At 51.1% G+C, this 27,844-nt stretch overlaps 3 protein-coding genes and 1 long non-coding RNA gene across 16 annotated transcripts; 3 read left to right on the top strand and 1 right to left on the bottom strand.

Annotated features, from left to right (window-relative positions):
* The first annotated feature begins 152 nt into the window (after nt 1-152).
* Nucleotides 153-4,223, top strand: Bloc1s1 (biogenesis of lysosomal organelles complex-1, subunit 1). Of its 3 annotated transcripts, XR_015623852.1 has the most exons (5): nt 153-303; nt 538-829; nt 1,445-1,517; nt 3,421-3,553; nt 4,029-4,223. XR_015623852.1 is itself a non-coding variant. In XM_087555980.1 (4 exons), exons 3-4 carry the CDS (start codon nt 3,437-3,439, stop codon nt 4,137-4,139), a joined length of 228 nt encoding a protein of 75 aa, XP_087412106.1. In that variant the 5' UTR covers nt 601-829; nt 1,445-1,517; nt 3,421-3,436; the 3' UTR covers nt 4,140-4,223. The 3 variants fall into 3 exon arrangements, 2 of the variants coding, with proteins under 2 accessions (XP_087412106.1, NP_001099411.2); XM_087555980.1 differs by lacking the exon at nt 153-303 and having other exon boundaries at nt 601-829; NM_001105941.2 differs by lacking the exon at nt 153-303 and having other exon boundaries at nt 614-761; nt 4,029-4,222.
* A 631-nt stretch (nt 4,224-4,854) lies between these two features.
* On the top strand, nt 4,855-10,533 carry Rdh5 (retinol dehydrogenase 5). Of its 8 annotated transcripts, none has more exons than NM_001398766.1 (5): nt 4,855-4,983; nt 5,685-6,010; nt 6,138-6,396; nt 9,831-9,994; nt 10,180-10,533. In NM_001398766.1, the coding sequence occupies exons 2-5, from the start codon at nt 5,701-5,703 to the stop codon at nt 10,401-10,403; spliced, it is 957 nt and encodes a 318-aa protein (NP_001385695.1). In that variant the 5' UTR covers nt 4,855-4,983; nt 5,685-5,700; the 3' UTR covers nt 10,404-10,533. The 8 variants fall into 8 exon arrangements, with proteins under 8 accessions (NP_001385695.1, NP_001385694.1, NP_001385693.1 ...); NM_001398765.1 differs by having other exon boundaries at nt 5,671-6,010; NM_001398764.1 differs by having other exon boundaries at nt 5,666-6,010.
* A 726-nt stretch (nt 10,534-11,259) lies between these two features.
* Nucleotides 11,260-27,153, bottom strand: Cd63 (Cd63 molecule). 4 transcript variants are annotated; one of them, XM_087555994.1, is made up of 8 exons: nt 26,448-27,153; nt 13,486-13,562; nt 12,480-12,668; nt 12,268-12,342; nt 12,081-12,176; nt 11,829-11,969; nt 11,569-11,652; nt 11,260-11,410 (listed from the first exon to the last, which is right to left on the bottom strand). In XM_087555994.1, the coding sequence occupies exons 1-8, from the start codon at nt 26,506-26,508 to the stop codon at nt 11,345-11,347; spliced, it is 789 nt and encodes a 262-aa protein (XP_087412120.1). In that variant the 5' UTR covers nt 26,509-27,153; the 3' UTR covers nt 11,260-11,344.
* Nucleotides 14,761-24,068, top strand: LOC102553109 (uncharacterized). The gene is made up of 5 exons (NR_190523.1): nt 14,761-14,875; nt 15,007-15,099; nt 17,087-17,181; nt 22,211-22,352; nt 23,919-24,068. It is a non-coding gene; the product is annotated as an uncharacterized LOC102553109 (long non-coding RNA).
* Nucleotides 27,154-27,844: the final 691 nt, after the last annotated feature.

The following is a 27,844-nucleotide window of genomic DNA, read 5'->3' as shown; positions in this document are numbered from 1 at the left end:
TTTACCTTTCACTTTGGCAGTAGCGCTTACGCTTCTGCGACGACTAAAATGGGTTCGCATTCCCTGACCACAAAAGGGCAGGGATGGATTTGCGCATTCACCACTCACTGCCCGCAACATTAGCAAAGCTCCCTAGAAGGCTACTTGAGGTACCTAAAATGCCGCTCTACGGTGATCACCCAGAGCTGAGGGAACCTCGGTGGGGTGGTGAGAAGACAGAAGGGCTGGGAAAGAAGAGAAAGCATTCTCTTCTAGGGAGAGGAAGCTGGGAATCCACTGAGAACCGGCCCGCACTGCCAGGAGGTAAGGTGAGGGAAGGAAAAGAATGTCAATGAGCTCCGAGAGCTTCCGCTACCCCAGTAAAAGGATTGTAGTGGGCAGCACGAGGACACCAATCCTCTCAAAACCTGACACCCAGAGCATGTGAAAACTGACTCTTCAGCAAGACTAAATACGAAAAGAGTTTCCAACTCCGAAAGCTGAGCCCCATTAGAGAACAGCTCACCCACCAACCAACCCTACACTTCGCCCCTTTAGCTCCTCAATACCAACCACCCAACGCCAAAAGGAGAGGCAGGCCCCAGCGTCACGTGACGCCGCAATCACGTGATTCCGTTCGGAGCAAGCGAGCCAAGGCAAGGTCCGGCTCCCGCAGCTTTAGGGAGGGGCCCGCGGTGCCCGCACCGAGCCAGACTCGACCATGCTGTCCCGCCTGCTCAAAGAACACCAGGCAAAGCAGAACGAACGGAAGGAGCTGCAGGGTGAGCTCAAGTGTCCGGTCGGCCGCTCCCGGCCGCGGCCTAGCTTCTTCCGGAAGCCTGGACCTCGGGTAACCACCCAGATCAAGGGGAGGGCGCCGGCTAGCGGGCGGCCCGAGTGCGGGGCACGGAATTGGGGGAGGCACTTCTGGAAACTCCGTCCCTTTGCCAACCCGCCCTGGTTCCCTTGGCACCGCTCGGGTCCCCTCGGTACCTCCCTCAATCCCGCCCAGGCGGCGTCTGAGCCCCGCCCCTAGCTCGTAACACGCGTTGCCAATTGGCCCAGACAGCTTCTCAACCCGGAAGTGGGCGGAATTGGGGTCCGCCCAGTGAGTGGCTGGGTTCCAGTGAGTCTGCCACACAGCTAAGGCGATGAAGCGTGTGTTTCCTCAGGCCTAGACTGGGAATCCTCGAGTTGCCAATCCCTTGCCCCAAGTACTGGAGAAAGGGTGTCTGGGGAGAGTCCTGGGCGTACCTGATGGGGTCCCTTCCCTTCCCTGGGTGCCAGTTTCCTTGCCTCCTAAATAAAGGGGTTTGTTTTGTTTTGTTTTGTTTATATATGGGAGGTTCTTTTAAGTGGTCTGACATTAGTTGGCAGTTTCCAGAATAGCATTAAGTGCATGAGGACCCATTAGCACCACCTTTCAAATACGAAGTCTGCTCCAATCCCTTTTCCCCTTCCCCAGAGAAGAGGAGGCGAGAGGCTATCACTGCAGCCACCTGCCTGACCGAAGCGTTGGTGGATCACCTCAACGTGGGGTATGAACCTCTTCCCTCAACTCCAGTTTCCTCCATCCACCCTGGTTAGACAGGGTCTGGGCCATCCTTCAGAAGGATCCGGGTGCCCCAGTACCTTCCCTGGCCTGTCCCCGCCCGCTAATGTAACCTTACAGAGACTTGAGGCAGCTTTGACATTCTAATGCTGATGGGGGCGACAGCTGCAGTGGTTGGGAAAACAGTCAGAATTCCCCTCCCCACACTGACTTCCCTGGCACAACTTGATGCCATCTGGCCAACCTGGCTCGCCCATTTACGTCCAGCTGTCACTTGGGTGGGAGGGAAGGACCACCTCTCTCACCACATATCCTCTTTCCTTCTTCACCTCCTACTGCTTGGCAAGCCTGCGGAACAAACAGCAGGAACAAGATGGCACAACTGGTAGAAGTGACGAAGAGCCTAAGCCAAGAGCTATGACAAAACCAGGCTGGCTTTTCCTTTCCTTCTGGGTCTCCAGAGACCCCACCCTCAATCTCAGCCCTCAGTGAGAAGACCAGTGGTATCCAAAGACTTGGGAAGGTTTCCTGGCCCTGCATGACTCATAAGAGTGCTGAGATGGCGATCCGATAGTCTGTCTATGGGAAGAAAGGAGTCATATACTATGCCTTCCGCTCGGGGCGAGTGACAGGCAGGCTTGGTTGCAAATCCAGAGGCTGAGTCATCCCAGGGACTCATGCAGGGGTTGGGGTCATCTCCATTACTCATCTTGAGGGGAGATTAGGGGAAAGAATGGCTGTGGTTGGGGCCTCTGGTGTCCTTTGTTTCTGGACAGCTCTCTTCTCTGGTGTTCCCACACTGGCACGTCCGTCCCTTGCTACATTTGTGAGGCTGGCCAGACTTCTCTCTTTCTGTTTACTTGCTAGATGCCACCCCACATTCGAAGCTCAGAGGGCAGCTCAGCCAAATCCAGATTAGAAAGGGTTTTGTGTTGCTACCCACAGCTCTTATTCTACAGAAAATGAAACAAAGGCTTAGTTTGTCTCAACCCTTGTCAGGTGCCCTGCCCACTTTCTTGAACCCCCCCTCCCCCCAGCCCTTTGCCTCCCCTGCCCCCACACATTCCAGTGGGTGATGGCACCGGATGTGGTGTCTCCTCACTGACCTAGAGCTTTGGAATAGGGAATGAAAAGGTCATCTGCTAGCAAGAGAGGGAACACTGATTACATAGAGGGGGAAATGAAAGGGCACGGGTGGAGGATGGAGCAGCAGCCTCGTTGCAGTGATGCTTACCACAGCCAGCATCTTGATTAGCTGGGAAGAAGCGTTAGCACTGGCTGTGTGGGTGGGTGGACGGACGGGAGAGTTGGGTGTGATGGTGAATGCCTATATGCCTGTAATCCCAGCACTTGGACTGTAGGGGCAGGAGGATTAGATCAAGGCCAGCTTCATCCACATAGTGAGTTTGGGGTCATCCTGGGCTACATAAGACCCTGTCTCAAAAAGGGGGCTGGGAAAAGCCAAGAAAATCTCTTGGGATAGGCTCACTGACCCAGGGTTCCTTGGGGGGTGGAGGGTTGTACTCTCCCATCCCGTCCCAGATTCAGGGAGGGGCCTGATTTCCTTTGCAACTTCTTGCAGAGCTCCCTAGGCTTCAAATCACTGCCAGATGTGTCCCTGCTGCTGAATTTTCCCACGCTTCCCTTTCCCTCCCAGCTTCTTCCTCAGGGAGATTCCCCCAGGTTAACCTTCCCTGCCCCGCCTCAGCTGCAGAAACTTCTTGAGAGGGTAGGAAATGGTGTGTTTCTAGTCAGCTCCCAACTTGGCTTTCCACATCAAAAAAAGCCAGAGTCCCAAGGCTTCCCGGCCCTCCCTCCCGACTGATCTCCCACCACTGTAATAGGCCGTAAGGGTTGGATGAGCTGACATACCCTCCTCCAATCCTCAGTGTGGCCCAGGCCTACATGAACCAGAGAAAGCTGGACCATGAGGTGAAGACCCTGCAGGTCCAGGCTGCCCAGTTTGCCAAGCAGACCGGCCAGTGGATTGGCATGGTGGAAAACTTCAACCAGGCACTTAAGGTGGGCAACTCAGCACATCACTGCCTTTAACTGGACGCCGTTGGCCGTCTCCAGCCATAAATATCCCAGACTTAGGGTTAATGAGCAAGTGGGGGCGGTCCCAGATACTCCTTCTATGGCTGTGGTCTCAGAAAAGCTAGAAAGAAAAAAGTCCAGATCTCAGGATATAGCTTGGTGACATGCTTAGGGCCCTAGTACATGTCTGGGTCCAACCCCTCGCACTACGAAATAAAAGTACTCAGAAAACCCCGAGTGTGCTGCACGGACCAGTACCACCAGCTAGTCTGGAGGCTGAGGCAGGAGACAGCGTAAGCCCAGGAGTTGAAGCCAATCTGAGCAACACTGTAGTAACTCATCTCAAAAGGAAGGCAGACAGACAGAACAACAGGTGGTGGGTCTAAGTAAGCCACCTCAGCTGCGAGGGAAAGTCTACCTACCCTGATTCCTGCCCTCAATCTCTTCTCCCCTCTCCCAGGAAATCGGGGATGTGGAGAACTGGGCTCGGAGCATCGAACTGGACATGCGCACCATTGCCACAGCGCTGGAGTACGTCTACAAAGGGCAGCTGCAGTCTGCACCGTCCTAGACTAAAACCCACCCCTCTCACCTCACCCTCCTGGACAGGAGGGAGACTGGCAAGCCATGAATAAAAACTCAAGCTTCCATTCTATGTGGTGTGTTTGAAGGAGTCCCTGGCGCCCATAAGGCAGTGGGAAATCTGAGGTGGTCTCCCTGTGGGGCGAGTGCCCTTTGGTGGTGGGTACCTCTACTCTTTCTTGTGCCTAGTGCGGGTTCCTTTGGGTGAGCAGAAAGTAACTTTCCGCATGCCTGCCCAGAGCTGAGTGGCCTCTGCTCGAAACTTCCAGAACTCAGTTTCCTGCAGAGCAGATTTAAGGCAGGAAGCAGACCTCGTGCGTCCTCAGCCCTGGCTCTCGGCTCCACCACGTGCTCATGTGCCCTTCCAGGCCGCTGCTAAGCAGTGTCATGAGTCTGGGCCGGATGGGAGCTTAACTCTTGGGGGCACTTTGGGGCTGAGAAGGAAGGAAAATGACAGATCCAGGGCCACCCACAGAGAGGAGCAGCTGCCATCCTTGGCAGCTCCCACATCCTAGGAGACAGTGGCATAGATGGTCAGGAGCCCAGGCTGAGAAAGACAGCCTAGGGGGGCTGGGGGGAGGGGGAGCCTGGGCAGAACTGCCCTCTGCCAAACCCTAAGCTCAGCCAGGCGGGCCTCAGCTGCTTAGCTCCTCCTCCTCACTGCCATCCCCCAAACAGACACTCCTTGCCCACAGCAAGAGTCCACCCACTCCAGACTTTGGCCTTAGCTGTAGCTAGTGTGGGATCCTGGGAAGTCTAGGAGCAAAGTCTCTTAGGCAGACTGAGAAGGCTACAGCTTCACACACTGTGCTGCCTGCCAGCTTTCCCCAGAGGTAAGTGGTGGCGGGAACGGGGATGCTATGGAAACACTAGCTAAGGATGGCAATATATAGTGGTCCTTCAGGCTTTAGGCTACAAACATTGCCTTCGCATGTCATCCCCTTGATCTCCACAACACCAAGATGGGCCTGGTGGGTATTGTAGCCCAGCTTACTATATGAGAAAACAGGTTCCAAGATAGACTGAAGATGTCCAGCCTCACACAGTAGTTTTGAGGCTACCAGGACTGAAATGGGGACTCTTGGTTCCAAAAGCAAGGCGAGGATGCATTTAGGGGCTTTTGATGTTCCTGGTTTAGTAGGAGGATGGTGATCCAGGTCCCTCTGCTCTCACATAGTAATAAGTCTGCCCACAGGACCAGCTCAGGTTTACTTCGTTAGCTACAAAGTTAGTGCTTGCCCACACCTGTTTTGCACAATAAGCCTTAGCTTGCCAATCCTCTGCCAAGCATACAGTTTCCTGGTTTGTCTGCTCAGACCAGACGTTTCCAGCTAAGTAAACGTTAGTGCCGGGCTGGGGATTTAGCTCAGTGGTAGAGCGCTTACCTAGGAAGCGCAAGGTCCTGGGTTCAGTCCCCAGCTCCGAAAAAAAGAACAAAAAAAAAAAAAAAAAAAAAAAGTAAACGTTAGTGCCAAGGCTAAAGGGGTAGAGGAAATGACAAGTTTTCCTGCCCAGCCTAGGCCTCCCTCAGCAGGGCATCTCATCCCACCATGTGGCTGCCTCTGCTTCTGGGTGCCTTGCTGTGGGCAGTACTGTGGTTGCTCAGAGACCGGCAGAGCCTGCCGGCCCGAGACGCTGTCATCTTCATCACCGGCTGTGACTCGGGCTTTGGGCGCCTTCTGGCACTGCAACTTGACCAGAAGGGCTTCCAAGTGCTGGCCGGCTGCCTGACCCCCTCTGGGGCAGAAGACCTACAACAGATGGCCTCCTCCCGCCTCCACACAACACTGCTGGATATCACTGATCCCCAGAATGTCCAGCAAGTTGCCAAGTGGGTGAAGACACGTGTTGGAGAAACTGGTAAGTGTAGTGGAGCCCCCAGGAACCTGGTCTGTACAGCAGTCCCGGGACTCACTGAGGCTGTGAGGAAGGAGCAGGGTTCAAGTCCTCCCCAAACGCCCTCTCGGTGTCTGTCATCTTCCCACAGGGCTCTTTGGTCTGGTGAATAACGCTGGTGTAGCTGGTATCATCGGGCCCACACCATGGCTGACACAGGATGATTTCCAGAGAGTGCTGAATGTGAACACACTGGGCCCCATTGGGGTCACCCTTGCCCTGCTGCCCCTGCTACAACAGGCCAGGGGGCGGGTGGTCAACATCACCAGTGTCTTGGGCCGAATAGCAGCCAATGGCGGGGGCTACTGTGTCTCCAAGTTTGGCCTGGAGGCCTTCTCTGACAGCCTGAGGTGAGGGTGCACAGCTCCAGGCTTAGCCTGGAGAGGGGCAGGGATCTTACTCAGATACATCAGTTATCGACACAGGCTAGAAGACAAGGAGCAGAACAACACAGGAGAAATGGAAAAGCAGACAGGGCTGGAGGTGAAACCCCAAGTTTTATCTCATACAAACTTTGTGAATGTGTGTGCATGTGTGCATGCCTTTAGTTTTTGAGGTAAGTGTCACTGTGTCACCCTGACTGCCCTGGAACCAGCCTGGGTTACATTCTAGTCCTGGCTGGCCTGGAATACTGGGCAATCCTCCTGCCTCAGCCTACTGAGCTACCACACACCCAACTAAGTTACTTCTCAGGTGTTTTGGTTTTGTTGGTTTGTTTTTCTCCCAAATCTGTTAAATCAGAGTGAGACTTGCCTCATGGGGGTTCAGAGTAAAGTGAGCCGTGTGGAAGGACCTGGCAGTGCTTAGATGTTGGGGAAGCCTGTCGTTCATGTTTAGTGGCATTAACAGGTACTTACTTACACATCCACATATCCGTATGTGCTGTGTGTACACATATTCATGAACGCATGGGCCATAGCACATGCTGAAGTAAACTTATGGGAGTCTGTACCCTCCTGAGGTGATGGGTTGATGGCAAGAAACCTTCTATGAATCATCTCGCCAGGACTGTATATTACCATTTATAGTAGAAAACCTAATATTTTTTCATTCTCAGCCATTCTATATAAATAATATTACTATAGGGCTACTTGAGAGGAGCATCGAGACATGCCACCGGGTCAGCTCTGCCCCTCTTTCTTCTCTTATGAAACATGGTCACTATGTAGCCTACACTAGCTCCCACTCAGAGCACTGGGATCACAGACATATGCCTACATTGAGGACTTGCCAAAGCTGGTGAGATCACAAAGGAGCTAAAGAGGACACTTCGAGGGGCACTAGACTCTGAATCTGGGGAAAAGCCCAGGTGGGTCTAGTGGAGCCCAGCCAGTGAGGAAGGCTGCCTTCATCGCCTTACTGGACAGGTAATCTCCGAGTGTCCTTTGGCTTCTTCCCCCTTTTTATCTTCCAGTCAGCATCGTGGGATACAGCTTTACCCATGCCAGGCCCACTCTGCCCACCACATCATCTTCCAGCGGACACCAAGCTCGTCCCTCATCCTAGTACTCAAGACTCAATCTTTTATTTCAGGAGATATAAAATGGGGCCCCTAGATCAAGAACTGGCAGACTGCAGTTACCAACCAGATGGGCTCAGCTGCCTTCAGGCTAATAATGGTTTCAACACATTTAAATAATTACATTGTAAATGGTTATACTAGCACATTCACAGGCCTTTAATCACAGCACTCGGGAGACAGAGGCAGGCAGATCTCTGTGAATTCGAGACCAGCCTGGTCTACATAGTGAGTTCCAGGACAGCCCAGGCTGTCACAAAGAGAAACCCTATCTCAAAGCAACAATCAAAACAAGTACATTAATTTTGCCAGGCATTGTGGCACACACCTTTAGTCCCAGCACTTGGGGCACAGCCAGGAGTAGTTCTGTGAGTTCCAGAACATAGTAAGTTCTGGTCCAGCCAGGGTTACCTGGTGAAACCCTGTCTCAAAACAAAAATAATTCATTTTGTCTGGTCTGCAGTACCTTAAAATTTACTATTTAAAAAAAGTAGGGCTGGAGAAATGGCTCAGCAGTTAAGAGCACTGATTGCTCTTCCAGAGGTCCTGAGTTCAATTCCCAGCCACATGGTGGCTCACAACCATCTGTAATGGGATCTGATGCTCTTTTCTATTGTGTCTGAAGAGTGTGACAGTGTGCTCACATAAATAATTGAAAAAAAAAGAAGAAGAAGAAGAAAAAGTAGGGGACAGGGTAGGTAAGGAGACTGCTCAGTGTGTAATCATGAGGACCCACACCCAGGCAACACAATGCCCTCTTCTGGTCTTCATGCACATGTGCACACACTCACACTTGTACACATTTACACAAGTCTTTCAGAAGAAGAAAGGGAACAGGTGGCTAAGGCACGAGCATCCGGAGTTCTAAGTTAATCTGGGCCACTTTAGCAGCATGAGGTTTTAGGCTTGAGCACCACCACCGAGTAAAGCTTGCTAGCCATTAGACCACAGAGTAAAATACACAAGAGAGGGCATGTGCATAGTGTCAACCACCGGTGATCCCAAAACTACACAAATTGAGGCCAGCCTGGCTACATAACAAGATCATGTCTCTCTCTCTCTCTCTCTCTCTCTCTCTCTCACACATTCTCACACACACACACACTCCAAGCAACAAGATCTTGTAAGCATGGCGGTCGCACACCAGTACTTACCCCTTTCAAGGCCAGCTTCTACCACACAGCAAGTTCAGGCCACACAAGAACCAGCAAAATGGCTAAGCAGTTAAGAGCATTTGCTTCCAGCCTGACATCCTGAATTCAGTGGACATACTTGGTAGGAGAGAACCAAGTTGTCTCTGACATCCACACAATGGCCAGGGGCACACACAGACATAAAGAAAATACAATTTTTTTAAGTAAAAGAACATTTCAAGATTGGCCTAAATTACATAGTGAAACCGTGTCTCATAAAATAAAGACTTAAAAGAGAGAAGCCGGGTGTGGTGGCACATGGTGGCACACTCCTGGGAGGAGGAGGCAGGCAGATCTCTTAAGTTTGAGGCCAGCCTAGTCTACAAAGTGAATTCCAGGACAGCCATGGCTATGCAGAGAAACTAGGAGGGGAGAGAGAGAAGCAGGCAGACTAACATAATGATACACACGTTATCTCAATATATGGGAGGTAGGGACAGAAGTTACCAAGAGTTCAAGGTATCCTGGCCTGCATGAGACCCTGTCTCAGAAAACAAAATCAAGGGTCCAGAGCGATGACTCAGGATGAATGATTACTGCTCTTGCAGGGGACCCAGATTTGGTTTCCAGCACCTACAAGGTGGTTCACAATAGCCTGTAACTTCATTAATGGCTTCTGACCAATAATGGTACATAAAAACCCGTGCAGTCATACACATGTAAACAACCAAATCTTCTTTTAAAAAGAAAGTACAAGGACAACATGCTCAACGACACCTCACCCTGGGCTGGTATTGACGTGGTTCAGTTGCTTACCTACCATACACAGACCCTGGGTTTCATCCTCACGAAGTAAAAACAAAAAACTCCTGTGTTCCCATCCCAGGCTAACCAGCAATAGCCTTTCCTGTAAGGACACACGTCCCTACCTGTGACACCTTCCCATCTTGGGTTCCACACTCCTAGAAACCTAGGTTAAAACACAGGAACTGGGTTGGGGATTCAGCTCAGTAGTAGAGCGCTTGCCTAGGAAGCGCAAGGCCCTGGGTTCGGTCCCCAGCTCCGAAAAAAAAAAGAACCAAAAAAAAAAAAAAAAAAAAAAAACACAGGAACCTCTCTGCCCACCCTCCAGGCGGGACATGGCTCCATTTGGAGTACAAGTCTCCATTGTGGAGCCTGGCTTCTTCCGAACCCCAGTGACCAACCTGGAGAGTCTGGAGAACACCCTGAAGGCTTGTTGGGCCCGGCTACCTCCAGCTACACAGGCCCACTACGGAGAAGCCTTCCTCACTACTTGTGAGTAGCTGGACCCATATTGGGTGCGTGATGGGAAAAAGAGGGTCAGAAAGGTCAGACCTGGAAGGGAGGAAAAGGGCAGGCAGTCACTTCCTGATCCTGGCAACCAGCCCAAGGATCTAGCATGGGATGGAGGAGAGGCAGTGTGAGCATGAACGCTGACTACGGCATCTTCCAAGCTACAGATCTTCAAGTGCAGCGCCGCATCATGAACCTAATCTGTGACCCAGACCTAACGAAGGTGACAAGCTGCCTGGAGCATGCCCTGACTGCCCGCCATCCCCGAACACGGTACAGCCCAGGCTGGGATGCCAAGCTTCTCTGGCTGCCTGCCTCCTACCTTCCAGCCAGGGTGGTGGATGCTGTGCTCGCCTGGGTCCTTCCCCGGCCTGCCCAGTCAATCTACTGACTCCAGCTTTACAGCAAGAGGCTGGTTTCGGAGGACAAGGCATCTCCTTCTGTCTCTATCCGCGCTGGCTGGCTTCTGACACAAACTAGGCTCTCAGTAAATAAATACGTATATCGCTTTAAATCGAAAAGCAGGCGTACAGAAATGAAGGTGCCCGTGGGGCCTGACAAGACTTGAGTACCTGAGATCCCTAAGCAGCGGAGGAAGCAAACCCACCGGCCTCTTTAATGCCTGCAAAGCTTCTACTGTACACTGGGTGCTGTGAGGAGCTACCTTGCAACTACACATGCTTTTTGGAGCTGCACTTGGAGAGATGGCCACCAGAGGGCACTTTCTCGGCAGAGTAGTAAGAATTGTGTTTGCACCAGGAACACCATTGTCTAATTTTCTTGGGGATAGAAGGGAAAGTGGCGGAAATTGCCGTATTGGGTGGCTTCCATGACAGAAATACCTAAACTCCCCTGTTATCTAAGGCAAAAATCGGGGACACTGCCACACAGGCCTCAAGCAACTTAAACACTCTCCTTGAGGGCTCAGGGAGGACTTCACTGGGCCTCAAAGCAGAGAGTTGTCCAGGCTCTACCCAGGAGGACCTTTGTGGAGCTCCCCTGCGACTCATGCAGGAGCTGTCCTCATGGGTGCTGCGGAAACAGTTTGAAGGCAACACAAACCGAGGGGCACAGGGACACTCAGTCACAACCTCCTCCGGACTCCCCACCTCTTCCACCCTCAAATAAATAATCCTTTTCCCACCCCACCCCCCAAATATGCCTGCCTATTCTCAGGCAGAGGCAGGGAGAAGGAAAAGGAAGGGGCCATCCATCACTCTAAGACAAACTGAGACCATCTCCTTCTCTAGGTCTGAAAAAATAATCCGTTTAATTGAAAACCTGGAGAGTCCACTCCATGAAAAGACAGACGAGCTCAGACACGCCCCCACCCTACATTACTTCGTAGCCACTCCGGATACTCTTCACCAGACAGCAGGAGAAGATAATGCCCAGGACCTGAAAGGAAGGATAGAAATGAGGGTGGGAAGAAGACAGGGCAAGTTTCCCCAAACCCACTCAACAGCCACTGTTCCCAGGCCAGTGAGTGCCTCCTGTTCCCCAGATGCCCTGAGCTGATCCAGGCCCGCCCTCCCACAACCCACAGCATTCCTCACCTCCACAAAAGCAATGCCCAGGGCTGCTCCAGCCACCAGCAGTACGTTCTTCCTCAGCCATGCCGCTATAGTTTCCACGCAGCCCTGAAGAGAAAAGGCGGGCATGACTACTAACAGAAGCGTCTACCTACCTCCTTCCTTCCCTCCCTCGGCCCCTTTCTCCTATCCTCCCAACCCCTATCCCCAACTCTGATCCTGATAGCATCTCCTGCCTCCTGAAACATTCCCCAAGTTTCCCTCGTGTGATGTCTTCTCCCTACCTGGGTATGGATGGTGGATTCCTTGAAATCGTTTCCACAGCCCACAGTGATGTTGATGCAGCAAGAATCGGGGACCCTGTCCTTGGCCATACCGGGGATGCGCTCCCAGTCTGTGTAGTTAGAGGCTCCACAGCATTTATTCTGACGGAGGAGGGATGGGAGGGAAAGTCGCTAAACTGTGGAACCTCCATTCTAATTCAGAGATGAGAATCTTCCATCCCGCCTCACCCTCTTCCCAGCCATCCCACTCACTTCCTTCTGCAATTTGTCCAAAATGGTGGCCGTTTTGTTGTCTGTAAGGTAATTCTGCATCTGCTTCTGGAAGCTCTTACTAAACTCTGACTTCACCTAAGAGTAGAGGAGTGTGTTGTTGAGAACAGACTTCAGGCCCCAGATTCCCAGAGCATCCTGAGACAGGTTCCTCTTGTTCCCTGCTTACCTGGTCTCTAAACACATAGCCAGCAATGGCCACCGCCACCTCCACGAGCATGATAAGAGACAGGAAGATGGCAAACTGCAGGAGGACAGGACAGGAGTTGAGTCTGAAGTCTGGATTTAAAGGGCTTGCTCTGGCCCAGTCAATTCCTTCATCCACCCACCTCACCACAGAATACCTTCTGGTAGTCCCAGGAGTTCCCACACCCCACTCACTGTAATCATGAGACAGTAGTTCTCTTTGCAGGCCCCACAGCAGCCCACAAGGGCCACCAGGAAGAGGAAGGCACCCACTGCAATGATGACCACAGGCAACAGCGAGCCAGCAGTAGTCTCGTGGGTAATGGCCTGCTTCAAGACAACCTGAACTGCTACGCCAATGGCAATCAATCCCACTGCGCAGGCCTGAGGGAAAAGGTGAGGGTTGGGTCAGCTCCTCAGTCCTCAGCCCTCACACCCGACCCCCAGCCAGAAAATGGATTCTTACACCTCCAGGAAACACTGGCTATAGAGAAGGTTCGCCCGTCCTTGCCCCACAAGGAAGGCTGGGAAGTTGTTTGAGACACATAAGGAGAAGGGAATCAGGAGGTGTCATGCCTGCCTCTAAACAGCTCTTCAGCCCAGGACGTGCGTTTTGTTCTATTGACTCCTAGCTCGGGTCTCTCCCAGAACTACTCCCTCACTCCAGTGACTCAGGTCCTAGGGCCAGCCAGGCCGGGGAGGAAGAAGAGGGGGTAAGATGGCCCCTTTCTGAACAAACAACAGTTTCTCCAGGCAGGAGCAAATGAAGGAGGGTTGGAGCCATTCCTTCTCCCAAGTAAATGAGAGGGCTGAGAGAATGGAGATGAATCAACAGGGTGAGGAGTGGAGGCAGCCCCTTGGCGATACCATCAGACCGTTGGCAGGTTGCCCCACCACCCCATATCACAAATGGTTGGGTCACCAGACAGGAAGGGCCAGGAGGGGGTTGGTTAGGGGTGCTCCGCATCTAGGGTGGCAATTCTCGGTCCAAACTTTCCTCAGAGGAAAGCGGCGGGGGGGGGGGGGGGGGGGAGGGGTGACGGACACGGACACATTCTGCCTTTGGCCTTTTCTCCAGCTTTGCTTCCACATCTGGCCTCCAGCTGCCTTCATTTCTGGGTCCCTCGTTCCTCACGGCTCCCGCTCCAAGACTCACCGGCACCCCGCCCGCGCGCCCCGTCGCCCTCCCCGCACTACTCACGCAAAAGGCCAGTAGGAGAACGTAGAGCAAAAACTTGACACACTTCATTCCTCCTTCCACCGCCATGGCTGCTGGGCCTGGGGCCGCAAGAGAGCGCAAGGATTAGAGCAGGCCGAGGGGCCGCCGGATCCGCAGCTCCCCGCCGGCCTTCGCAGCCTTCCCTGCGCGGCCCCCATCGGGGCCCTCCCACCCAGAAACCCGCAGTCAGATCCACGTCTCCGCGCCCTCCCTGCCCTCCCGCTCCGCGGCCGGACTGGGGTGGGGGCGCGCACCAGGGAATGGTGCCTCGGGATCCCGGGACGCACGGAGGGCGCAGCCGGACTCCGGGTGGACCCCCGCCGGTCGCCGCCCAGCGCGGAATCCCGACCCCTACAGGCCGCGATCCAGGACACTCGCCAGCCCCCCGGGCGCGAGCCTCCCTTCGAGGGCCGCACGGGTGGCGCCCCGCGAACTTCGAGGCAAAGTTGTCCCCACGGGCGTCCCCGGAGTCCCCGGGCCCGCGTTAACCCGGGCCTCACCTGCGCTCCCCGACGCTTCTTGATGCTCTCCTACCGCGGCTCAGCAGCCGTCTCCTGTGCCCCCTGCCCGCGCCCCGCCTGCCGCACGGCCCCGCCCCGGCTCCGGCCGCCCCCACCCCCGCAGGGTGGCCGCCTTCCTCCCTCCCTCCCTCCCTCTCTCATGTGACGCGGGAACAGCTGCGGCCTGAGTCACCCGGGCTAGCAGGGGAGGTGAGCCCCCCGCCTGGACAGGCCACGTGGCCGCTGCCCGGAAGCCTCGAGCCAGGAGCCGGACCTCAGGGTTCCCGGAGCCCTCTCCAACCCAGCACCGTCTGGTTCTCTCTGGTTCGGGAGTAGGCGAGTCCGGAGCCCAGAGGACGCAGGGCGGCCGGGAGTTGCCCAAAGACAGAACTGAGGCAAAGTGTCAAAATGCTCTTCTGCAGACCTCAACCCACAGAGAACCAACCACGCACCTCCCTCTCCGTCCTTGTTCAAGCCTCTGCCCCCAATCCCCGAGCCCGCAGAAGGTGTGGGTTGGGTGGCATTGGGTGAAGTCAGAATAAACACTTTCAGAAAGCCCCTAGCTTCACGTCTTAGGAGTCTCCCAACGTTCTGGACTAGGGTTTTATGACCCCAGCTTCTCTATTTTCTAGAACTCCTGAGCTGAGAAAACCGGAGGGAGGAAGCCCTTGTCTAGAACCGTTTCATGCGTCAATTATAACACGTCAGAGCCTGGGCCCTCCTTCTGGGGAAAGATTAACAAAGCCTTAGTTCCCTTGCTCCTGGATTAACCAGTGGTTAGTGGAGATGCGAGAAAAGACGCTAATGCTGGCAAGGCAATAACATGGACTTCCTCGCCTTATTCCTCTTTTCATCAGAGATGGCAAAACCAGGTAAAGGCAGTGGCTAGAAATACCTCCCTCCCTTGTGCCGCTGGTGGTTCGCAGAAGGAACTGTTGTTAAAAAAAAAATTCTCATAAGACTAGCGTTAACACTCCTAGCCTGAACTTTGTCCTTTTCGCAGCAGCTCCTTCTGCCTCGAGTTGCTTACTGAACTGAAAGGAAAGGAGTGTACACAAAGAAGCCATAGGAACAAAAGCCAGCTGGTGGTGCGCAGGTAATCCCAGTACGCTGGTATCTTTTTTGGTTGTTTGTTTGTTTGTTTGTTTGTTTGTTTTTTGAGAAAGGGCTTTATGTGTAGCCCCGGCTGTCCTGGGACTCTATCTGTAGATCAGGCTGGCCTCAAACTCAGAAATCTGCCTGCCTCAGCCTCCAGAGACTAACGGCCATTAACACCACTCCCGACACAAGAGAATCAGAAATTCAAAGCCATTCTGGACAGTTTAGTGAGACAACACACACACACACACACACACACACACACACACACACACACACCTATCTCCCTATCTCTTTGGAATCAGGGTCTTATGTAGTCCAGGCTGGCCTGAAACTCCCTGTGTATCGGAGGCTGACCTTGAACTGATGATCATCCTGCCTCCACAAGTGCTGGCATCACCGGTGTGCACAAGCACATCTGGTTCATGCAGTTCTGGCATCAAACCCAGGATTCCGTGCCTACTAGGCAAGCGCTCTACCAAGCTGTATACCCTGTGCTAGTGAAACTATAGTTCAAAATGACAACTAGAAATGCATGCAGCTCTGTGGTAGAGCATCCAGCATGAACAGGGACCCAGCTCAGTTCCCAGACTACAAAGAAGTCTAGGCACAGTGGTGAGGCCTGTTGTTCCCAGCACTATGGAGGTGAAGGCAGGATGGCAAGGTTACAGGCCATCCTGGACTACACAACGACACCTTGTCTCAACCCAAACAAAACAACAAAATCAGTGGGTAACACCTGTAATTCTAGCACTTGGAGACTAAAGCAGGAGGGGTCACTTAGTCATTTCAAGTTCAAGGCCAGCCTGGGCTACAAAGTGACACCCTATCTCAAAATCAATCAATCAATCAATCTATCTATCCGAGCTGAGGATGTAGCTCAGTTGGTAAAGTGTTTGCTTACTATGCAGACATACTTGTATTTTTAGCACCTCGTAAACCAGGCACTACAACTCCTGAACTCATGATGTAGAGGCATACGTCTTAAGGATTCAAGATCATCCTTGGCTACCAAAGGAGTTTGAGGCTAATCTAAGGAATGAGTCCTTGTCTCCAAATATGAGTAAATAATCAAATAATAAATCAGTACCAAATGAATGAAGAACCTTGGCCTGATGGCATCTGTTTATTTCTGTACTCAGGCTAAGCAGAATGATCATGACTTCACAGGCCAGTCTGGGCTACACACTAGGACCCTGTCTCAAAAGGAGGAGGGAGAGGAAGAGGGAGAGGAAGAGGAGGAGGCAGAGGAGGGAGAGGAGAAGGAAGAGGAGGAGGGAGAGGAGGAGAAGAAAGGGCTGGAGAGATAGATGGCTCAGTTGTTTAGAACACTTGCTCTTACAGAGGACCTGACTTCAATTCCCAGAATACATATGTGGCCTATAACCTCTGTAACTCAGTTCCAGTGGATATGGTGCCATTTTCTGCCTTCTCAGACATTAGACAGACGTATAGTACACATATATACATGCAGGCAAAACACACACACACACACACACACACACACACACACACACACACACACACACAGTCTTAAAATTACGTATCCTAGGGGCTGGAAAGATCATTCAGTAGGTAAAAGCACTTGCACAAACATAAGGACTTGAGTTCTGATCCAAGCACCCACACACACAAAAAAAATCAGGTGTGTGGGTGGTAGGATACCCAGGGGGGTCCCCACCCTCTCAGAGAAGGGGAGAGGGGATAGGGCAAGGATTGTGGGAGGGGTGACCAGGAGGGGGCCAGTGAGCAGGATGTAAAGTGATTAAGCAAAAAAATAAAATTGTGGTGGGGAACATCCTCTCAGAGATGGGGGGTGGGGGGGAGGAATGGGATGAGGAACTGCGGGACTGGGGACAGGGAGGGGGGCAATGGCTGGATTGTAAAAAAAAAAGAAAGAAAGAAAAGTAATTCAAATAAATATTCCAAAATACAAAACAGCAAAAAAAAAATAAATTAAATTAAATTAAATTTTAAAAAACCAGGTATATCTCCACAAGCGTCCCGCACCGTTAAGAGACAGAACCACGGGGACTTGCTGGCCTCAGTCTAGCTCCAAGTTCAGTCTCAAGGGAACAAGGTAAAAAAATGATAAAGCCGGCCACCTAACATCCTCCCCTAACCTCACACACATAGACAAACATCACACACCCAGAGAGAGGTAAGTGCATGAAAACGGACGGAGCCCGAGGTCGCTGTGGTCATAGAGACAGACATCACATGTTTTCTCTCACATGGGGACTCTGGAACGGCCTTTTAGAAGGACATGAAAGTAAACAGAGAATTATTTTTAGCGATGTGGGAGGGGAGAGAGCAGGGGATGAATAAGAGAAGGAATAACGGGGTAAATATTCACGTATGGAAACGTCATGTGATATCCTCTGCCAAGGAAACGGGACAGCTCAAGCCCGGTTTATGGGGACAGCTCTTGGGTGAGTTCACTGACCACACCGGAAGGAGAGACGGAGGAGAAGGGGAAGAAAACGCAAAACGCAAACGGAGAGGGAGGGAGGGTGGGAGGAAGAGAGAGAGAGAGAGAGAGAGAGAGAGAGAGAGAGAGAGAGAGAGAGAGAGAGAGAGTGTGTGTGTGTTTGGATTATATAGGGAAGAACCAGGGATAGGTGAGAGGAAGCCCAGCCCCTGGGTGGAAAGTTCCGCGTAGAGGGCGGGCATGGCCTATAACAGGTAGGTAGGGACTGGGCGGTGCTGGGAGAATGTGAAGGCCAGGTCTATATTAAATATGCACCTCGGGGGCTGGAGAGATGGCTCATCGGTTAAGAGCACTGACTGCTCTTCAGAGGTCCTGAGTGAATCCCAGCAACCACATGGTGGCTCACACCCATCTGTAATGGGATCTGATGCCCCCTTCTGGTGTGTCTGAAGTCACAGTGTACTCACATACATAAAATAAATAAATAAATCTTTAAAAAAAATATGCACCTCGGGCCACTTGTTCCTGATCTGCAACCCAACATCGTGCACACCTTTAATCCCAGCACTCAGGAGGCAGCGGCAGGAGGACCTCTGAGTTCCAGGCCAGCCTGGTCTACAGAGTGAGTTCCAAATCAACAAGTGCTACACAGAGAGACCCTGTTTCGAGGTAAAAACAAAAACAAAAGCCCACAGGTGTGCTCCTGCCAATAAATACACATTATTTAGTGCACCATCTGCTCCACACACTAAGAGCTTACCTCACTTTCCACACAATGTAAATCCCCTGTAAACGAAAATGCAAAGACACAGTAACCATCTGAGCTAAGGAGCAGTTTCCTGAACTATGTACTGAGCAGAACGCACCAGAGTGGACCCGGCTTTCCTTTATCATGGCAGCATATGGATGAGAGGCCAAGATACCAAAGAAAAGAGTATTCATGAGTTCTCTTACTGTGTTGTCGCTAGGTGCCAGGACTGTACTGGGCACCAGGCAGCCAGGAGAGAAAGGGAGAAGGCAGATCCACACTCTATCCACACTGGGAGGCAGAGACTTCTGGAGGGCCACAAGAGCTCTCAGGGAAGGAGTGGATTCCTCAGTGTTCCCCAAGGTACCCTTTGGCTAAGGGCAAACTCTCCTCTCCGCTTCATGGTTGGGGGGCAGAATTAGACACACATGACAACAGTTCATTAGGCTTGGAGGAGGGGATCTCAGAGAGGGAACAATTGTTTATTACGTTCAGTCCTAGATTCCATCTCTATCCACGCAAAAAATAAAACAAAATAAGTTTGCTAGCTTTGAAAGTGATAAAGCAGGAAAATTTCCTGTGCTCTTTCAAGGTGCAGACCAGAGAATACCAAAGGGTGCCATGTCTTGCCTATAATGTGTTTGGAATTCTTTGAGGCAATGAATGAAGCAAAAGATGATGAGAAGCAGAATGATGAGGTCTGGAAGACTACACTGCTCCACCAGCAAGGGTGGTGGGAAGGAAGGGGCTACAGCGACTGAGAAGGTGTTCAATCCTGGAGAGTGGGTCCCACACTAAGTGGCTGAACGTCTGGACACCTGGAAGACACTGGGATGACAGCTGTCGTCCACAAGAGAGAGGACGAGGCATCACCCAGAAAGGGAGGAGAGAGTCACCTAAAGTAGGAAGCCCAAGACTGGCATTGGTCCAGGTGGCTACACCCTACCAGAAGCTAGCCATATGGAAGTCAGGAGAGATGTGCCAGCCATAAAACCTGGTATTCGGTGCTACTCAGAAAGCCAAAGCAGGAGAATCACCTGAGTCCAGTAGTTCAACATGTCGACCCTGATTCTTAAGAATTAATTAGTTAATTCAAGGAAGAAAAAAAAACGCAGAGCCTCTGGGGGCCTTTATGTTTGAAGAACACCTGGGTGTGGGCTGGGGAGGTAGCTTGGTCAGTAAAGTGCTCCATGTGCCTCCACCCCCTTATGCACACAACAAAGCAAAAGGAAACAAAGTAGCCGGTGAAGGGGGCTAAACCAGAGGATATGGCAGAACTGGGCCTCCGCACTGTGCCAGGCAATGTGCTAAGATCCTTCCTTAGTTCACTGGCGGTCAATTCCTCCTCCTGCCTGGTCAATTTACACTGTGGAGGTTAGGGATTGAAAGTCTTCAGGCCTAAAGGCAATTGCCCTCACCTGCTGGCCTCTCTTCTGCCCTACAGATAAGGAAACTGGCCTGACAGTGTAGAGTAGCATTCCCAGAGCCAGTTAGGACTGGCTTAGAGATACTTTGTTTGCTTACTTTTTTTTTTTCTTAGACAAGATCTCTCTATGTAGTTCTGACTGTCCTGAAACTCACTATGTGGACCACACTGGCCTCGAATACTCTTGAGTGCTGGGACTAAAGGTGAATGTCACACCCTGCCTGCCTTTTCTTTTTTTTAAAGATTTATTTATATATGTATGTGAGCACACTGTACCTGTCTTCAGACACCAGAAGATGGCATCGGATCCCATTACAGATGGTTGTGAGCCACCATGTGGTTGCTGGGAATTGAACTTAGGACCTCTGGAAGAGCAGCACTGAGCCATCTCTCCAGCCCCACCCTGCCTGTCTTAAAATGTAAACCCAGATCGTTCACAAGAGAGAGGATGGGAGCATCACTCAAGAAAGGAGACAGGCACCCAAGGTAGGAAGCACAAGACAGTGGGAAGAATCGGAGATGTGAAACTCTAAAGCCCATGCTTTTTCTCCATTCACTGGAGACCTGTAAAAGAAAATAAGAAAGGGGAGGGGAAAGGGAAGCTTACAGACCAGCAAGAGTCACAAGTCCTAAGTAGTGTTGAGGGCCCAGTTCAGCTGGCGTGGTGTCCTGCACTGTGTCGGGAGTGCTGTGCTGGAGTCCAGAAGCAACAGAAGAAGTAGACCTAACTGAAAGAGTAGGAGAGAACTGACTTGGCCATTAAGGGCCTGCGGGTGAGGAGGGTTACCACCACCATCCCCAGGGATGTCAAAGGGAGGGAGGGCCAGGGCAAGCTGCAGCAGACACACAGTGCTGGGAGAGGTTGGGAAAACTGGAGTAAGCCAGGGAGTCCTAGAGAAGAAACCTGTGTAGATTGGAAGAGGAGGACAGGTTAGTCAGACTACCCACTCCTGAGTAAAACTCCTACAGAATTTGATGGTATGGTGATGGCATGGTGACACACTTGGTGCGGGGAAAGGGGAAGGGGAAGTGCGCTTACAGACGGAAGGCTGGGGCTAAAGAGACGGCTCAGCAGTTAAGCTCACTGGCTGCTCTTAAGTGAACCCAGGCTTGCTTCCCGGCACCCAGAGGAAAGCTCACGATCATCTGTAATCCCAGTCCCGAGGATCTAAACCCTCTTCTGAATTCCCAGGGCGTTACACACACCCCACACACAGTACAGATGCACACACTCAGGACACATCTATATACATAAAATCAATTTTTCCTAACTCTGGAGATCAGAGATGGTAGTGGTTGTGAAATATGAATTACTTCACAGCCACTTAACTCTATCTTAAAATTACTTCAAATGAGCCAGACAGATGGCTCAGCAGGTAAGAACCTTGATACAGGAGACTGGTGACTTGAATTCCAGCACAAAAACTCAGTTTGAAAAGTTGTTCTTGGGCTAGAGGCATGGCTCAGCGGTTAAGGGCACTGACTGCTCTTCCAGAGGTCCTGAGTTCAATTCCCAGCAACCACATGGTGGCTCACAACCATCTGTAATGGGATCTGATGCCCTCTTCTGGGTCTGAAGACAGTGACAGTGTACTCACATACATACATACATACACACATACACACACATACATACATACATACATACATACACACACACACACATACATACATACATACACACATACACACACACATACATACACACATACACACACATACATACACACATACACACACACATACATACACACATACACACACATACACACACATACATACACACACATACATACATACATACACACATACACACACATACATACATACACACATACATACATACATACATACATAAATCTTTTTTTAAAAAGTCATTTTTGACAGGCAGTATTAAGTATACACCTTTAGTCCCAGCATTCAGGAGGCTGAACAAGCAGATCTCCGTGAGTTTGAGACCATCCCGGGCTACAGTGTGAGTTTCAAAACAGTCAAAGCTATACTGAGAGACCTGTCTAGAGATAACAAAGTCATGCTCAGTGACAAGCACCGACAACCCCAGCACTCCTACGGCAAGGCGGAAGGTGGAGGCAGAATTGGCCACAACCTCAGAAGCCAACTAATCTATGACCCACAGCAGAAGCAGGAGAAAGACTAACTTGTCTAGCTTGGTGGCGCTCACCTCTAATCCCAGCAGAGGCAGGCAGGTCTCTGAGAGTTTAGGGACAGCCTGATCTACAGAGAGAGTTCCAGAACAGTCAGAGCTACACAGAGAAACCCTGTCTCAAATATAAATAATAAAGAAATAAAGAAATGGTAGAATTTATTTTCTGTGTACTTTGCCAGTCGTAGCAATCATCTACAACCTGGAAAGTCATCACTTCAAGGCAGAGCGAGGGGGGGAGTGCGGGGGTGGGGGTGGGGGCTCTGAGTGAGGATGGGGTCTGACCTCAGACTTGTCCCTTCAGAGCCCCCAGCATCAGCTCTAATAACTTGTCTTCCAGATAGACCTCTGAGCTACTGCAGTGTCTGGCACTGGGCCATAAAAGACGAACTGGGAAGGGACCCCTATTCCTTCACATGAAGTAAAGCCAGGGCCCCACTCTGCTGTCTTCCAAGACTAGAAGCACAGCACAGGAAGCGAAGGTAAAACGGAGGGTGGAGCAAAGGAAGCTTGTGGGAGGAAACCATGGGCAAGCACATCAGTGCTAAGGCTACCCACTACAGAGGGTAGGAAGAATGCTAGCCCAAACTCAAGGGGTTTTTTTGGGTTTTTTGTTTTGTTTTGTTTTGTTTTTTAGTTTAGTTTTGTTTTTGTTTGTTTTTTTTTTAAGTTTTCATTTCACACCTAATCCTGTGTTGAGTTTTGAGTCTCAAACCCCCCCCCCCCTTGAATAATAAGAGACAGACTACAGGCTTAGATCAAAACTGGGGAAAGAGGCTCCCCGGGCAGTGTGGCACAGACCTGGCCTTGCCCTAGTGCTGAATGCTTCGCTGAGCGGAGCACACCCACACTGGGAGCACGGTTCTGCCCTGCTGGTGGGTAGAGTCTGGAGACACTGAGGGGAATCTCCTGTCACTGAGAAAGCCAATTGTGACTGGCCCCACTGTTTCACTGGCAAGTCTAAATGGCTGTATTACCAAAGAGGATGCATTGCCCAAGCCCCGCTGTCCTCACTGTGAGGAACCGGAGGCGCGGACAGATGAAGCTGGTCACTCCAAGGGATCCTGTGGGTAAAAGTCAGAGCACAGTGTCTGTCCCCAGCAGGAAGCACCCCAAGGTAGACAGACACCAGCCCGTGTGAGAGTGTGTTCTGTCAGCTCACAAGCGATATGACCTTGGTGGAACTCTTGCTGAGGATGTTGGCAGGAGAACAGTTTCCCTTCCCCCTCACAGTTCTGAGGGTCAGGAAGGGAATGCAGGCCACTGTCTTTGCTCCCTTAAGATGGAGTCCCTTAGGACTTCTCACAGGTCAGCGGGAAGTGGTTATCCAGTATGCACATGGCCCAGTGTTCAGGCTCCAGCATTAGTGACGAAGTTAGGGGGGGCAGACATGAGGGTCAGCTACCACAGGGCTTGCCCAGTCATGCGTGAAGGTCCAAGTTCAACCCATGGCCCTGTATAAACTGGGCATGGTGGCACGTGGCTGCGATCCCAGAGTTAGGGTGCGGAAGAGAGAGGATGAGAATTTAGTGGTCATCATAAAAGTCTGAGGCCAGCTTGGGCTACTTGAGACTGTCTCAGAAATAAAATAAAGGCTTCGCCATATTACTGTTTTGTTTGGGGGAGAGGGGTTGGTTTTGTTTTTGTTTTCGAGACAGGGTCTCAATATATAGCTCAGGCTGTCCTAGAAGTCACTATGTAGACCAGGCTGGCCTCACTCTTGGACATCTGCCCTTCTCTGTCTCCCTCCCCAGTGCTGGGACGAATTGTCTTTAGACTTCTGGGAACTAAGATACCTCTGCTTGCTGAGCAGTGGTGGCGCAAGCCTTTGATCCCAGCACTCCAGGGGCCAAGGCAGGGGGATCTCTGTGAGTTTGAGACCTGGTCTACAGAGTGAGTTCTAGAACAGCCAGAACTACACAGAGAAACCCTGTCTCAAAAACTTAATTAATTAATTAATTAATATTAGTTATTAAAAAATAAAATAACTTTGCACTGGTGGGCTGGAAAGGTGGCTCAATGGTTAAAAGAATTCACTGCTCTCCCAGAGGACCGATGTGCAGTCCTACACCAGATGGCTCACAACTGTCATTCCAGCTCCAGAGGATCTGACACCCTTTTCTGCCTTCCATGGGCACCTTCCTCTTCCTCCTGAGACAGGACATAGATGAGCATTTAATAAATAAGACAGAAGCAAAGCTAAGTGTGTGTTGGTTACTTTTAAATGTTTAGTCCGTGGGTCTGGAAGCCAAGAACACTAGGCCAGGGCACAGGAAGAACTCACGCCACCCATGTATGAGCCTAGTCCTGGCCGTATGGAGATGGGTAGGACATGGTGCTCACAGGCAGGGCAGGAGAGACAGTTCAGCTATCACTGGCTGCTCTTCTAGAGGACCAGGGTTCTCTTCCCAGCATCCATATGGTGACTCAACTCTAGCTATAACTCTAAGGGATCCAGTTTCCTCTTCTGCCTCTCTGGACACAAGGCACCCATGTGGTGCACATACATACATTCAGGAAAGATACTTTTTTTTTTTCCGGAGCTGGGGACTGAACCCAGGGCCTTGCGCTTGCTAGGCAAGCGCTCTACCACTGAGCTAAATCCCCAACCCAGGAAAGATACTTATAAACACAAAATAAAAACAAATAAACCTGTTTTAAAAGAAGTAAAGAGAGTTGCAGCCTGCAGACACAGACAAAACTACAATGTGGTAATGTCTATAATGAAGAGAGGGCCTGGATCCTGGGGGCTGCCTAGCACAGGGCAGTGGGTGCAAGAGAATATCAAAGTCCCTAAGATGTGCTAGGCATGACAGCACATACCTTTAATCCCAATACTTATGAGATAATCATCAAGAGATGTCTGTGGGGGTTGGGGATTTAGCTCAGTGGTAGAGCGCTTACCTAGGAAGCGCAAGGCCCTGGGTTCGGTCCCCAGCTCCGAAAAAAAAAAGAACCAAAAAAAAAAAAAAAAAAAAAAAAAAAAGAGAGATGTCTGTGAGTTCAAGCCTTATCTACCTACCAAGTTCTAGGCCAGCAAGGGCTACAGAGTGAGATCCTGTTTCAGAAACAAACAACTCTAAGGTGGTTGCCAAAGAGTGAGGGCTTTACAGGAGGTACTAAATGCTGGGCTCAAGACGGTCAGGTTCCTTGCACAGGTGCAGAACTGCAGTGAGAGAGCCAACAATGAGACGTCTCAGGGTGAGGATGGGCAGGGAATACTGCTGACACCAAGGCAGACACTCTGGTCCTCTTCATACCCTACACACCTACACACGCACATACACACATGCACTCGCACACTCACACACATATGCACTCTCTCTCTCTCTCTCTCTCTCTCTCTCTCTCTCTCTTTCTCTCTCTCTCTCTCTCTCTCTCTCTCCTGACCAACCACTTTGATCTTTACAGCCATGTGCTCTCCTGACTTCTCTCTGAGATTGGATTTTCTTGGAATTCTGCCTCCAGCTACCCTCTTACCAGCTTCCCTCTCCTCTAATAGCTCAGATCATACTTTGTCAGCACCTAGATCAGCCCATCTGCCAGCATTTTGGTGTCTCTGGAAGAATAAACACTGAGCTCAGACCCCCTCCTTTGCCAGGAATATGGCATCTCCAGCTGGAAGGCTCCATTCAGAAGGCCCTGAAGTTAGGATTGCAAGGCTCTGGAGAGGAGCTTTGGAGGGCTGACATTTCTGAAGACAGTTAGGGGAAATCGATTGGAAATCCAGAGAAGGTTCTTCTGGAGGTGGGGAATGTGCAGGGGAGGGGGCAGCAAAGGAAGTAATAATCCTTAACGATTCTTAGTGTCCAAATTGTTCTATACCTCCATGACCTCCACTATAGCCCCAAACACAAATTCTATGGATCCCTTCTCCCAGCCCCCAGCTTCTCAGAGAGATGCTAAAGAAGTTAGAGTGCTGCCAAGGGACCCAGGCAAGATAAGTATAGGGTATGGAGAACATGATCCAGGAAGGAACAATAATTACACAGTGAGGTCCTCTCGGGGACTGCAGGGTTTGTGGGCAGAGGACTTGGAAGGGTCCACTCCTCCAACACACCACCCCAGGCAGGAAAAGCTGCCCCACACCCTTAGAGAGGCACATAGTAGCAGGGCAAGAGGGAAGGGAGGTGCGTCTTCAAGGAGGCCCTCTCCCGCTACTACAATTCAACCATCCCATCCATCCCTCCTCACCCGACCCAAGAAAGCCCCCTAAATACGGAGGAACAAAGCCACTAACCCCAGAAATAAGGCCAAAAAGGGAGTTAGGATTAGGGAACCCTGTGTACTATCATACCACTGTGACCCGACGTCGCCTAATCTTAGAAGCTAACTGGGGTCAGGCTTGGGAGGCACTTTGGATGGGAGGATTGAGGAAATTCTCTCAAAGGAGGCAAAAAAAAAAAAAAAAAAAGTAGCTTTTCCCAAGAACCCAGCTCTCATGTACAAGGCCGGGAGGGATGCTAGAGGACACCCCCTCCCCGTAGCAGCACCCCTGCGCCTTGGCCTCGAACACTGGCGACAGACTCCCCAGGAACAGAAGTTCTTGCTTCTAAAGCTGTTAACAGACCACATACCTGAGAACTCATTTCTGTCCCTCTGCCGGTTCCCTCGCCTTGGTACTTGCTTTCTCCTCATCTCCGGTTCACCACCTTCAAACCTAAACACCGACCTCAAGACCCTGCCCGCATTTGCTATGAACCAGTCAGGACTGGAAGAAGGCGGGTATGGAGGTTGCTCGGGTAACCTAGGAAAGGGGCACCCCTAGCTGGAAGGCAGTTACCAGGGAGACCAGGACAGTGGGCTGGGATCCAAGCCAGGGTTGGCACATGCCGGGATAAGCGAATAGGGGGGTGAGTGGGCTGTTTGGTTGGCTGGTGACAGGGTCTCTCTAGGAAGCCCGGGCTGACCTTGACTTACAGAAATGATCCTGCCTCAGTCTGTTCAGCTCACAGACATGCGCTACCACCCCAGCAAGCAAAAGTCTTTATGTTCTGCTCTCTTCCAACTCCTTCCCTATAAAGGAGCTAGCGCCCCCTTATCACGACTACGTATGGGGCAGCTAGAGTCCTGAAGCTCTGAAAAGAAAGCTAGAGCTTACTTTCTGCATCTTAGAGAAATTATAAGGGACTAAGACTAAGAGAAGTCAAGGAAAGAAGTCACTCTATGAGGGGCTGGAGAAGAGGCGGAGCTTACTCTATTTCAAAACTTCGACTGAAGATTTTGTTCACCAGTACAGCGTTTGCCTACCGGTTCGCGGTTGGAAAAGGTCTTGAAAAGTCTAAAGGGCAAGTATCAAAACCACTGGTCTGGCGTTTCATATTATTCCACCAGAGGGCAGTATTGCCCACTTAATGAATTACTTGTCCTAGCGATAAAGCCAGGGAGTGGGAATCTGTTGAGCAAATTGTTGCCTGCTTTCCTGATATTTGGCCCATAACAACCCCTTGTGGACAAAAATACACACTTTTCTTCATCCCCACCTAGCTCTGGCCAGGTTCCCTCACTAAGGCTCATTCAACCTTTAGTTAAGGCAGCTAAGAAACGCATTCGTGAAAAGGATCCTGTGGTGTTGGGTGTCAGAGTGTGAGGGTTGCAAGCACAGTAAGAGGTGATGAAGACTAATAACTATTAGAGTGGTGTGTCAGACCTTTAATCTTCATCGTTCAAAAATAGCTGTGGTGAAATCCCCATCTTACAAAGGGTTCTAAGGTGTAAGGGGCTTTAATAACGCTGGGCTGGCAAGATGGCTCAGCAGATAAAAGTACTCGCCATCAAGCCTGAAGACCTGGAGTCCAGAACATGGTGGAAAGAGAGAACTTACTCCATAAAATTATTCTGATTCCTTTTAAACAGTCTCTAGCTCTAGCTCTAGCGCGCTCTCTCTCTTTCTCTTTCTCTCTCTCTCTCTCACACACACACAAATTGTTCAAGTTCATATGTCCAGAAAAGGGAGTTTGCTGGAACCTGACAT

The sequence above is a fragment of the Rattus norvegicus genome, chromosome 7 (genome assembly GCF_021556685.1).
Source record: "Rattus norvegicus strain SHRSP/BbbUtx chromosome 7, alternate assembly SHRSP_T2T, whole genome shotgun sequence".
Lineage (NCBI taxonomy): Eukaryota > Metazoa > Chordata > Mammalia > Rodentia > Muridae > Rattus > Rattus norvegicus.
Note: the sequence above shows the minus strand (reverse complement) of the source record. Positions and strands in the feature narration are given on the sequence as shown.

What these genes read in the sequence shown, in the direction of transcription:
- Bloc1s1 (NM_001105941.2), top strand. Translation starts at nt 701, where the DNA reads ATGCTGTCCCGCCTGCTCAAAGAACACCAGGCAAAGCAGAACGAACGG. An exon ending in CGAACGGAAGGAGCTGCAGG is followed by an intron (nt 762 to 1,444) that starts GTGAGCTCAAGT and finishes CCCCTTCCCCAG; the next exon opens with AGAAGAGGAGGCGAGAGGCT. An exon ending in ACTTCAACCAGGCACTTAAG is followed by an intron (nt 3,554 to 4,028) that starts GTGGGCAACTCA and finishes CCCCTCTCCCAG; the next exon opens with GAAATCGGGGATGTGGAGAA.
- Rdh5 (XM_087558445.1), top strand. Translation starts at nt 5,701, where the DNA reads ATGTGGCTGCCTCTGCTTCTGGGTGCCTTGCTGTGGGCAGTACTGTGG. An exon ending in GACACGTGTTGGAGAAACTG is followed by an intron (nt 6,011 to 6,137) that starts GTAAGTGTAGTG and finishes ATCTTCCCACAG; the next exon opens with GGCTCTTTGGTCTGGTGAAT. An exon ending in AGAAGCCTTCCTCACTACTT is followed by an intron (nt 9,995 to 10,173) that starts GTGAGTAGCTGG and finishes GCATCTTCCAAG; the next exon opens with CTACAGATCTTCAAGTGCAG.
- Cd63 (XM_087555994.1), bottom strand. Translation starts at nt 26,508, where the DNA reads ATGAGGAGAAAGCAAGTACCAAGGCGAGGGAACCGGCAGAGGGACAGA. An exon ending in TTCTCCTACTGGCCTTTTGC is followed by an intron (nt 12,669 to 13,485) that starts GTGAGTAGTGCG and finishes CTTTTCCCTCAG; the next exon opens with GCCTGCGCAGTGGGATTGAT. An exon ending in TGGACAAATTGCAGAAGGAA is followed by an intron (nt 11,970 to 12,080) that starts GTGAGTGGGATG and finishes CTCCTCCGTCAG; the next exon opens with AATAAATGCTGTGGAGCCTC.